Source organism: Haliaeetus albicilla, chromosome 17 (genome assembly GCF_947461875.1).
Source record: "Haliaeetus albicilla chromosome 17, bHalAlb1.1, whole genome shotgun sequence".
Classification (NCBI taxonomy): Eukaryota; Metazoa; Chordata; class Aves; order Accipitriformes; family Accipitridae; genus Haliaeetus; species Haliaeetus albicilla.
Genome location: NC_091499.1, coordinates 7080673 through 7093730, shown reverse-complemented (window position 1 = coordinate 7093730; position 13058 = coordinate 7080673). Strand labels below are relative to the sequence as shown.

The following is a 13058-nucleotide window of genomic DNA, read 5'->3' as shown; positions in this document are numbered from 1 at the left end:
TCAGTCTGCCTTCTGATAATGTGTTTTATATTAAGCCGATTGCTACAGTTTAATTCTACAACCACTATATAATAAGGAGGAGGAAATAATCATCAGAGCAAAACTCAAGAGAGCAGGCTGCCCAATTCCCAGTTAAATACCAAACCCACTACTGTAAAAGTCAGGCTCCATCTCCTACTCTTCCTGGGCCCATCAAAGTTTTATTTCTGGCTACATAATAACCCGTCTCCAGAATGGTATAAGGAGAATCCTCTTTGTCAGATTGACCAATAACTTGGTGCTTCAGGAAATACAGTAGATATGAAACACTAAATAAAGTATAGATCTGAAGCAGAATACTGTTGCTATAATAAAGCAAGTGCTGCTAACCGTATCCTTCCCATTCTTCAGCCCCTGCGTTTTTAGAGAACAGTTCTAAACACTGGCCACATGATACAATTATGCAAGAATGAATTTATCTTCCAGTCCTGATTCAGCACTTAACCTTGACATGGAGCAGAGATGCAGAAATGCTCTTCTGCTATTGGCAGTGCCCCACTCTACAACACGGTTTTTGGATTGTCCAAGATACCTGCTTTCCCCAGGGACTGCGTAAGGAGTCTAGCTAGGAATATGATGTGGGGTTTTAGGTGTCCTAGGTAACGTAGCATACCAAAAATGTTGCAGCACTTGACTTGAAGGCATACAAATCCTTCATTGGATCTGGCCCAGATGTGTTGAGAAGAGCTCTTGCCGAAATTGCAGCAGCTCTACCAAAAGTAAATCCACGAGATTGAAAAATTTACCTGCAGCCCGTGGTTGTGCCTGCTTTTCATCTCTTAATTCCCCTATAGTTCTCTTTCTAGCCATCCTGAGCTGGAATAGTCCAGCTAAAATAAAACTGCTGAATGAGAAAAGGATGCAGAAAACATTTGGAGAAGACAAGGTTTGAAGGTCAGCTTTACAACAAGCAGAAGAAAGGAGAAAATGAGGAGAAGCATCAGATTCAGGTATTGAGAAAGGAAACATTCAGCACAATGAACATCATTCTGTGAAAGCCATGACTACCTTTATATTTTAGAAGAGGAAAAACAGTGGTTAGATTAGGTATTGAATTTTGAGAATGGCAAAGTGTAGCCAATTGATACATCTTCTAGAACAAACAACTAAGATAGGATGGAAGGACACCTTTTGTCACATTTAGAACCCCTTAAAGTCCACAGAATACAAATCTGAATCTCAAGACTTTAAACCTCCTGAATAAAAACTTTTATGTGGCCCTGCAAAATTCTGACTTAAAAATTACTGTATAATTTCTTTAAGGGCTATTATGAAACATCTTTTTGACAGAAATGCACAGCATGTAGCTTGAATATACTGGTTTCTTATAATCCAATAGTAAAAAAGTCTAAAATTTTCTTTGTCTGAACCTCAAATTACCACTCGATTCTCCCAACCTTAGGTTCTACTTATTTCAGGTAACTTAAAAGTGGCATATATTACAAGAAGATAAGATTCTTTGCTATGTTATGTTACCTTGAACTTGTTTCCCACACTGATGAAACTAAGTTTCCCAGCTTTTTGCTTGGGATCCTTGTTGTTGTTAGTGTTAGATTCAAACAGCTGTCGAACAAACTTGTCCTTGGATTCACATATAAGCGATTCAAGGGACATGTGCAAAGCATCATTGTTTTTTTCCACAAATTGCATCTGAAAAGACAACCCAAGAAAACAATAGTCACTGCCCCAGTTGCTTAACTCTTAAAGAAAATTAAAGAAAACAAAGTTACATACTTAATTCAAAAATCAGCAAGAATATGTGGGGTAAATAGCCATACACTATTTCAAACAACTTCTGGACTGGACACAAAAAACACTAATGACAGAGAGAAAAGACATTCTTAAATTTGAAGGATGCTGTTGGAATCATGAAACCCAAGGTAAGGTTTAATGCCTTTTAAGAGGTCAGTTGTGTTTTTGTCAATGATTATCCTCCTTGCTTCCATTTTGAGTACTCAGCACATCATCACTTGGGAGTTCTGAGAAGCTTAATTCTTCACTGCTTGTAGTATCACTTAAGATCTGTTGTGAAATGGGCATTAACAGGCACATTTTAATTGGTGCATCTACACAGTTTGGAAAACGAAATAAAAAACGGTTGTTTTAGTAGTACTGTGACTAAGAACAGTTGATTTAATAAAAGATATTGTCCCTTCCTACAAACCTTCCCTCTCTGGTTTATTTAAATTGGCTCACTAACTTTTAAAAGTTAAGAACAATACATTACACTGAAATTCAGAGATCAAGACACTAGGTATCCAATTTCACACTAACAAAATTCTCAGTCGCTTTTGGTGCAACTTTAATAGTGACTTTGATATTTATGAACAGAAGAGTCCAAGACTAATTGAAGAAAGTATGAATTTGCCAGATATCCTATTTAATGGATAGGATTTAATGGTGATGAGAATCAAAGGACAAACACAGGCCTCCAAAATTCCCTTGGACTATGAAAACACAAGACTGGAATATGAATGCAGCCAGATAAGCCTCCTCACCACAAATCAGACTGTAAGAACTGCCACAAGTGCAGTGAGAAAGAGAAACAAGTAACAGGTGAGGTACAAGGCAGCTATAGTCCAAAAGTTTTAAGGCCCAAGCTATGTAAGTTCCTCTGAGGGAGGGGATAAATTTAGTCAAGCATATTAGCATAGCTTCTGGACCAAAGCTACCTCATATCTGATTAGCTCAGACAGCAGAGCTTATGTGCTCTTATGTGGCTCCTCCGTTCCTGAAGACACTCTATGGTATTATTAACATACATGCTCAGTGACCTCAGAAAAATCAGGTAGGTAACACGCAGACTTCAATTTGTAAAATGACTACAAAATGTGCCTACTTCAAAACAGCACAGCAATCATTTCTCATTCTTGGAGTATTTTGAAGTAAATAAGAACAAGCCCTTAAAATATGTATTTTCCTCTTAAACACTGGAATTACAGACTAGAACAACGAAGCATTATGGATCTTCTGTTTATCCTAAACTCTTATTTTTCAAAAATCAGGTTTTAAATATTGGCTTCAGGTGTTTCAATGTTTTTGTATGATGAATAGTCAAAAAAGTACAAGAAGCTGGAATGTATTTTGAGGGTAGCAATTGCAGGTATTTCGTATTCTTACATGAATGATTCTATTGGCAGTAGAAATGGAAACCAAAAAGTATGAAATGTGATTTTAATATAACATAAACAGTGATTGCATACAAGGATAAGCATGCTTCCGAAAAGCTACTCTTAAATCTAACAGTACTTTCATATCACGTAGTGTATTCCCCTCCCCAAGATGCAAACTTATGTTGATGTAAGATTTGCAGTAGATCATGAATCAATATTTGACACCAATACCTGTAGATTTATAACAAACTTAGACAAAATATACGTCACCAAAACAGTCTGTAATCTGTAAAGTTAAAAGAAACTGTCAATTCTGTCACATACTCATAAAATCAATTTCAAAGCTAAGACATATCAACTTCTGAATATCACAAGCACTACAAAGCATAACAAAAATAGTTTTGCATAAGTAAAATTACCGTCTCATAGCATACTGCTCCTGCAAAATGTCGGATAATAAAGCCTTCATCATCTCTGATATTTCTGTGAACAGCCAATTTAGACTTTCTAGGAATCTGGAATTAAAAAAATTGAATTACAAAGAAGAATTACACTGTAGAGTGAGAAAAAGTTTACTCTTAAAACATCACCATGATTCTGCCAGAAGTACTAGGTGTTAAAAACGACATTTCCTGCAGTACAATTGTGATGAACACTACTGTTCCTGTTCAAACCAAGATATTCCAAAAACCTATTTTCATTCTCATTCACACTCTTAGATACCTCATATTCAAAACAAGTGTCACCAGGATTGTTAACACCAACTAGTTGATTTTCTTTTTGGCTTTAATCAACAATTTCTATACCGTTCATTCCACAACTAATGAACAGCCTTGTCATATGAATACAATTAGATAGAAGCTTAAAATATTTTTAGATGGTATATTTTAAAAGGCAACCACCAAGCTGACTGTACACATACCGACAAAAATGTTTCACTGCACAGCAATCCAGTTAAGCAAGATTAAGTGGAAACTTAACAAAAGGTAAATGGATGACAATTTTATTTGGCTCCATTTGCTTGCATTTTTTCAGCAGGGAATTAACTCCTCCCCCCCCCCTTCCAACAGAAGTCATGTACACAAATTGCAATAACTTGCATTAATCTTCCAGAGAGTGCTGTAAGTTAAAGAATTAACAACAAAAAGGTTTTCCTTGTGTGTTCCCTATTTTCATCTCTGAAGTGCTAGCTAGACACTCCATGCAAGTCAAATATTGTCCAAAACAAGCAATTTTTGAAAGGAACAACAAAATAGCTCATCTGATATGAAATAATCTAAATCAAAATGTGTTTTTATTTCCTTTTCATGCATTACATGCCAACAAACTTCAAATACAAGTGAAGAATGCAGCTTTAGTTTCAGCAGGATATTAGAATTGCTAGAAGACTTAAAACCTTCAGTGAAGTTTTCAACAAACCTAATAACCAAACTTGTCCTTAACAAAAGAATATGGATTGTGCAGACTGCTGTGGTATGAGATTTCTTAGGAAAGGGTTTCATTAAATTGAAGTGTTACTATCAACTGTTCCAAAACCTGTTTTATTAAAACAAGACAGCAAAAATAAACCTACAGAGAGCCTGAAATGGTCCTTGTGTTTCTGGTGCACAACTGAAGTAAAATGCTGGTCACTTGGTTGGGGAAGACGATTTTCTTCATCCAAGATATCCAGTACACCTATTAACTTTGCTTCAATCAAATCTATTAATAAAACAAAATATATTTACAAAAATGGAATATATAAACTCGTATCAGAACTGAACATTACAAGTTTAAAATGCTACTGATCTGATTCTGTATAAAGGTATGTAGGGAAAGCTGTTAACACAAAATACAAAAAGTCATTGCAAAATAATTCTACATATCTGAATTGTTGATTTAATCTATACCCTATACATATCAAGTTCTAACTCTAGCACAAGGAACACAGGGGTGGGGGGGGCGGCGGGCAGGGAAGATCAGGCATGAATTGTTTGATTTTTACTCTGGGTCTCAATCTAATTCCCAAAAGGTGCCTAAATGTTTCTTTGGTATGACCATGGGTCTTTATGGGATAACTGCTCATATCATTGGGTTTTTGGGTTTTGGGGTTTTTTTTAAGCTTTTCATCCATGTTTCACCACATGTCAAAACTAAAAGCATGAAAAGGCACATACTTCCATTTACAACAGGATCCAGGGAGGAAAATGAAACGCATTTGTTTTAAGAAAGGCAGACCAGACTTGAGCATACAGTGGTGCTTTCACAACTTTTTACAAGTGTATTGCCTTGACCTTTCACACACATATATGAAAGTGCTTGGAAGCTGACATAGAAATTCATGCTCTTGAAACTATTAGACACAAGAATTTTGCAGCTTTTAAAACTTTTTTTGTATTATCTACGAAACTGTTCTTTTAAGAGGAATTTTTACTACCTACTTTTTTTCCTGTGGAAAGGAGGGAATGACTAATGCTTGTACTGCAGCAATGCCTATGAACTCTTACTACAGACTGTAAACGGTATGAGGCTATATATAAAGCACAAAGAAAACTCCCATGCAAAGAATTTATGCTTATAAAGTCTGAATAAGCTAATTTAGCTACAGAGATGACTACCATTCTATGAAAACATTCTGACATACTAATGACTGTTTCTAAGATTCTGCCATAGTGTTAAAAAATTGCCCATGTCAACATGATAATCTTGTCTTTTGTGACAGTATTTCTACGTGTTCACTGCTGTCACCAGCCTGGTCCAACACCTTAAACAAAATCGTATTTCAACAGAAAGTGTGGCAGGAAAAGGCAACAACTTGGCAACAATCTCTACATCTGACCCATTTTCCCACTATGAGTCAGACAGAGACCCTTTCTTCCAATACGCACCAGGGAACGCCTTTAGATCCCGAGATATGTTTCAAAAAAAAAACCCCAAAACAAACAAACAAAAACAACAACAAAAACCCCCAAACCCAAACATGCACCGGGAGGGAAGGAACCCTTTTTACAGAAACATGACAGTCTCTAAACTATAACATTTTTGGGAACAGGGTCAGGCTCATATACACATTATTAAACACATTATTAAACTACTAGAAGAGATAAGATTTGTATTCATAGAAGTCACCTATTTCCTGTTGCTATTCTTTTTGTTCCCTCCTCCAAATACCTTCCTGTTGCTTTTGCACAAGATGGCTAAGAGGTTTGCTTGACAAGAGTTGTCTTTAGTTAAGTCAGAATTAGTGACTGTACAGTCCTATCTGACAAAGTGAAAACTTCAGCAGAGCTACAGAATCTCAGAAGAACCAGACATTTTGCAACAGATGTTAAATTCTGTCACTCTCTGCTCAGCCAGGACTGACTAGTTACCATAAGCAAATTACTGTAAATGCAAAAGCAAGATGAACTTTTGTTCACAATACACCAATTTGGAGAACACAAGTTGAACAGAGGAAACAAAAAAAAAACCAACCAACCAACCAAAAAACCCAACAACATCCTCTTAAGCCTCTGGTATATATCAGTCTGTGGAAGGCTAAAAACAGCAGTAACATCTACAGCCTGTTGCCTACAGTTCATTTCGTTTCTCTGCTCGCTGACTGGCTCAAAAAAGATGGGGGCAATGGGATGGGATTTTTTTAATTCATGGAATATTTTTCCCCAGACACCCTCACACCCTGCTTCACTTTATTTACCCTATTTAGGTGTTCTAATTAGTTTTCTAGGAAAATGCACATGAAATTCACAAGTCCCAGCTGCAGTTATTACATACCGTAGGACAACATGGCTCTATTACCAACCAGAACCAGAATGTTATACAAAGATGGAAGAATTCACAAGGTTGCACCAGTCATTAAAAGCACAAATTTCTAGTGCTACACATATTTTGCCTCTTGCTTGAAGCCTTTTTCTCCATGACACTAATGAATAGCTTGACATTTCAAGAAGCACATACCTATGCAGTCCTGATTATCTACATAGCGCACTTCATTAACCCCTAGGCCTTCTTTTTGGTAAAGTTCTTGTTCCTAAAAAAAAAAACCCAAACACAAAACAAAACAAAAAAAAACTTGAAAAGAGAAAACACACTCACCATGTATTTTTTTACCCACCAAAAATGTTTTTTTTAAATACACCTGAAGACATTTTTAAATACAGCATGAATCAACACAAATTTTAGAATTTCCTTCCACAGCTTAATATATCCCAACTTCACCTCCTTAATGATATGCCCATGCAATTAGATATTCCCATTAGGTATGAGACATTATCCAGTATCTGGATGCCTCATTTTAATGAACGGTAAAAATGAAGAAAAGAAAAGACTCTTGGTTTTCAAAAAGCCATATTCTTTTCTGGCACAACCAGGTGTCACACAGTAGGAAAACAGTTTGTCAACTGAATTTTTTTTAATCTAAGCACAATGTGCAATCTTATGGAAAGCAGTGCTACTTTAAGTGTCTCTTTACTAAAAAAATAAATCCTCAAATGTAACATTAAATATAACATACCTCTTTCAGAATCCTTTCATTAAAAAACTGCTGCAGTTTTTCATTACAGTAGTTAATACAGAACTGTTCAAAACTGTTGTGTTCAAAGTATTCTGAAAAAACAGAAGTTAAACTTCTATGATAAACCAGTGTTGCAAGAATTTATATTACACAGTAACTAAGAAAAGCTTCACAGTGCTAATATTTAAAGATGTGTTCAGATCCATATCTGTCTCTTTCAGTAAAATAAAAGCTTTTACAGATTTTCAAGTCGCACATAAGATAGATATAAAAATACTGCAGCAGATCATATTTCTATGACAAATAACAGACAGTTCTATCTGGCAGCAAACCAAAGCAAGATGCTACCATACAGTGAAAATGTACCAATACATCCTCATACATCCATGTCACATCAGGCTGGCACATGATATCCTAGCTCTAAAGACCTGAAAACCAAAGGTTACCTTTTTCACTGTTCTTGGACCACCTTAGCAGGGCTAGAGCAAAACAGAAAACATGCCCTATTCTGCATCCCACTGAGGACAAAAGCTTTACAGGAACCATCAACACCCACCACTTCCCAGGAGCAACCAGGAGCCCAAAGTCCAACTCTGCAACAGAACTATCCAGCCTCCAGGAAACAGTATCTTAATTCAGAGACTTCATTTGCCTGTCAGTATGCAGTGATCTTCTCAGGACTGAACAGGAAAACAGCACACACATGCAATATCTTTCCTAATTTTACTGGGTGGCCAAAGTAAGATTTCATTCCAGATTTTTAGTCCTTCAAAAGCTGTGTCTATGTAGACACTACAGATATCTGAAACCATTATGAAGATGCTTAGCTGCACACTAACACTTGTTAGCGTTATTAGGTCATCAGGAGAAGCTCTAGACCTCCTCTATATTCTTGTATCTCAGGAAAACGAGGCTTTATCTGTTCTCTTGATATCTTCTTAGGCCCTTGTAACCCATCCCACACACCCCGACCAAAAAAACCCAAACCCTCCCCCCTCTCCATTACAGAGTTTATCATTGAATCTTTGGTGGCAATAATAGACAACTAGATTTTTTTTTTTTTTTTTTTTGAAGTGTACTTACCAAAACCAGCTATATCTAGAACTCCAATGAAGAAAGAAGAAGTCTCAAATGGAAAACACTGATTTACCCTGTTCACTACATGGTCAAACAGATGACTATACACTGTTTTAGCCAAGGCATCACGAGCATTGTTTGCTTGTTCCACTTTCAAGGGTACCCTAAAAAGCAAAAATACAGATCTTACTTTTCAGAATTGCTGACTCTGAAATACTGATTAGACTAAATGATTAGACCCTAAACTTAAAAGAGCCTTTCCAATTATTGTAAACTAGGACACAAAAATCCCCTGAGCTCTAGGCCCAGGCTGGAAACAAACTTGCCAAGTTAGACTAACTATCCTACCTGTAAAAAGAAAGAATAATGTTTCACTATGCTCAATAGAAGTTAAGATGCAGATGTTTTCATACTCGTTTGTTAGATAATTAGAAACTATATTGATAATTGCCAAAGAGAGAGAGATTTAAAATACATACACTCCCATCTACAAAAAATATTTCAACTATGTATTTATGAGCTGCCTCATTACAACAAAACCTATAGTTCAGGTTTGCTCTGACACCTTTGTCCCTATACTTGCATAAGGGCTATAACTAAGGCTATAAGGCTGTAAGTAAATTGGTGACAAAAGTAAAAAAACATAGATAAGGGAGGGTGTTCTCATGGTAAAAGTTAGATGCAATCCCAAAATAAGGATTCTTTGTAAACACTGGAAGAAGGAGCCTCTTAAGACAACATAGAATCATAGAATGGTTTGGGTTGGAAGGGACCTTAAAGATCATCTAGTTCAAACCCCCCTGCCATGAGTAGGGACACCTTCCACTAGAGCAGGTTGCTCAAAGCCCCATCCAACCTGGCCTTGAACACTGCCAGGCATGTGATCTCCAAGCACATTTAACCACATCGTCTCCTGAATAAATACACTCTACAAGACTTTTTTTTTTTTTTAAATAAGTTTCAGATTAACAGGTAAGAGTACCAAACCTAAAAAACAGTTACACTGTACATAGCTGAAGAAGTACCTGTAGAAGTCTCCAGAATAAGACAATTCATGTAAGAATAAAGCCTTAAGCAAGTGTTTAAGAAACAACATGAGAGCAGTGTGAAAAATGAACTTTTGGCTTTATGGTATGATTGCAAATTGCACTCAGATCCTAATGATGTTGCCAAAGAATTCAAAAGCAGACGTCCCACCAATCTGAACAGAATCAGACCAGAAGAGAATCAGACTGTCAAAGATTAAAACTCCAAAGGATTTTTACATGTCAATAAAAAAAAATATAGAGGGAAAAAAATTAAATCAAAATACTGATAAGCCCCTTGACCAGACAGTATCAAAATTTCATGCATGGAACCATGGCCTACAATTTAGAACAACTATAGGTACACAAAGGCTTTGCACAACACTGTATCATGACATACAGATATATCCAATGTTGAAGTAAACCAAAAGAAGAGATTTTTAGGGAGAGAGCCTTTGCTAACCAAACTGATAAAATTTGCAGGGAGGAACAGGGAGCAATAATGTCAAGGTTTTTATTACACCAATCCTCTTTGTCATGAAGAATAAGGATGATGGCTGTATGCCAAAGGCTCTTAGGCTTTTTCTAAATATCTCAATCAGTTGGCTTAATAAAACAAATCACTTCTCCCCATATACCTTGCCTCTCATATCCTTGGAACACCAGGACTACAATAACAATTTGTAATAATCATAGAATGGACTGTCCAGCTAAGGTGGTGGATAACTAATTATGGAACTTCTCAAGCATGCAGAAAATCTACATTTAAAAAATACCTCTTATCTGAACTGTTTAAGTAAGCCCTACGTACAAGGTTCAAGCTGTCACCACTGCAGAACTGCCCTATCGCCCCCTCCAGGTAGTTTTCTGTACACAGGAGTACAAAGAAGTGGCAGGTCAGAAAAGAACTTAATGCTATGCAGCTTACCCATATTGCATCATTTCCTTCACTTCCCAGGATTCACAAGCACTACACTAACTCAAATTTATTATTTCTGTATTTTTTCAAGGATGGTATTTCTGATGCAGAAACATGAGACTGATGGAGATCACTTTCTATTGTGACTGGTGAGTCAGGGAACCAGAGACTCTGTTCACTAAGGACACCTGCAGCTACATTACATGAGACAGTAATTAGCTTTAACATACAATCTTGTCTTCCACTAAGTATCTCCTGACTTATCTTAAGGTAACGAGTACTGACAGAAATCTTATCTTATAAATAGAAGGAAGGTACCTTTACATTCCATTCTGATACGTTTAAGAGATCAGAATACTAATTCCCACACGTCAGCTGCAGGCCTATTACATAATACAATACACTAAAATCATCTATGCTTTCAATTTATTTTTTTAAACAACATGACAAACAGTCATACGTCTACAGCATGTATTCATAAAACCGCCTTGTTCTTCAAAAATAACAAATTCTGCCATTATAAAGTATAAATCTAGAAACTGCACAAAACCCTACTGTTATTTTAAATTTCATAGTATGCAGCAGAAACCCATGGAAACAACATGTAACCCTGCAATGCATTTTGCACAGCTGAAAGTACAGAACCACAAAATAATGCTGAAATTGCACTGAGCCAGTAGATACAGAAGAGCCCTACTACAGAACTGACATTCAGAATCAGTAACTTCCTTCTCAGGAACTTGCTTTCACTCAGCTCCTCTTTTCCTCTGGTCTGCACACTGACAAAGGAATCTCTTTCCTCCTCCTGTTTCTTGTCTGAACAGGAAAAGATATAGCTACTTGTAAGGAACAGGGAAAACATTTTTCCAATTTCTAAGCTATTTGGTAAGGCTACAACAAAACCCCTTGTTTGGTCTTCATACTAATTTCTTCAGCAAGGTTTTCAGTGATCCAGAAAGTCTGAGGTCTGGGGTAAAGTGTTCTCATGGACTAGATTTATCCTGCGGACAGTTCCATGCAGTCCCCAAACATTTTCCAGAACAAATAAACTGCAATTAAAATATGTATCATTTGCCCATGGTTGACAACAATTAAGGGAGAGAGAGCAGGTGAAGCGATACCCATCAGCTGCTGTCATCCAATACTGTTACTGCTTCACAAATAAAATGGCCTGGATGAAATAACCCTAACTAGTGAAAGGCCTACATAATTGAAGAATATAAGCAGCACATTTGTAATTTGAGAGAAGTTCCAAAAACTGCAGAAAAGTATTTAAAAAAAACAAAAAAACCCACAGTGTTTTTCCAACAGAGGCTTCAGTACCACCACTACCACACAAAAAAATGCATTTTGGTAGAAAACATCCTCCAAAAAAAGCTGGAGGACCTGGAATGATGCAAGTTAAATTTTTCACACTGTAAAAAAATTTACTTTATGATGACGGAGTCCTCTTTGAAAGTTTTCTTGGAAAGGGAGAAACTGGATAAGAGTAGTACAGTGCATTTACAGTCTAAGAGGTGTACCAAATTTTGAATACTAAGACATTATCTCTCTCTGTAAACATACTTTACGTGGATGGCAAAAACGTCAGCCAATGAGGTGATTATTATGCTGTTTTGGGGAGACTAACAAGGACAGATAAACGTAGTGCAGCTGTCAAGTCTCCCTGGCAGTCCACTGCACATTAGTATTTAATAAAATTCACAGAGATAGCATTTAGCGTCACCCTCCTACTGTTCCTTGTTGGCTCCATTGTGCCCAGCAGAACAAAGCCTTTGTTATACTCCTAGCACAGTGATTTCAGCTAAGCTATTTATTCACTGTGACCTATTAGGACTCACATGATCTACTTGCACACAAAAGGTCCCTAAGAAAGACAGAGAGAAATGAGTAGCTCTTTGGGTTGCTGTAACAAAATAAAACAATGTACTTGTCAAAACTCTAATATTGATCGCAATCAAATAGTTTCTAAACTACACTACCATAGAAAAACCTGCTGGTTATTTAACAAATATCTAAACCAGTCCAAACCACTTGTACATGCAGTAAGCCACATGAGAAAAAGATATAGTGTATTTATTAGCGTATGTTTGCTTTTAGCTGCATAAGTTTAGAAAACGCTAGAGAAAGAGGCTTAATGCATTAATCCTTTGAGATGGTGGAAGGAGTCCTCAGAATTCGTTTTTGCCATCCACAAAAACACTGGGGAAAATCTGCTGGCACAAAACCATAGCTCCTTGTGTTTGCAGACTTTTGAAACAGTACACTGCTAACAACACCTCAGGCTTATCAGGATAAATATGCTGAGCAGAAAATCTTTACAGTCTTAATCCAAAGTGAATTTGAAGCTGTAACAAAAATTGTATTTAAGAAGCCTTCCTGGACAGGGTCAC

The 13058-nt window shown here is 36.7% G+C and overlaps 1 protein-coding gene across 5 annotated transcripts in view; it reads right to left on the bottom strand.

Moving 5' to 3' along the window:
- The window catches only part of MYO6 (myosin VI), a 107154-nt gene that overhangs the window by 32178 nt on the left and 61918 nt on the right, over window positions 1-13058 (bottom strand). For all 5 annotated transcript variants that reach the window (XM_069804700.1, XM_069804699.1, XM_069804701.1 and 2 more), the window contains exons 13-18: window positions 8728-8885; window positions 7645-7736; window positions 7089-7161; window positions 4726-4853; window positions 3572-3667; window positions 1516-1689 (exon numbers count right to left, since the gene is read on the bottom strand). In XM_069804700.1, coding sequence (XP_069660801.1) covers window positions 1516-1689; window positions 3572-3667; window positions 4726-4853; window positions 7089-7161; window positions 7645-7736; window positions 8728-8885 — 721 coding nt within the window. The remainder of the gene's footprint in view (window positions 1-1515; window positions 1690-3571; window positions 3668-4725; window positions 4854-7088; window positions 7162-7644; window positions 7737-8727; window positions 8886-13058) is intronic.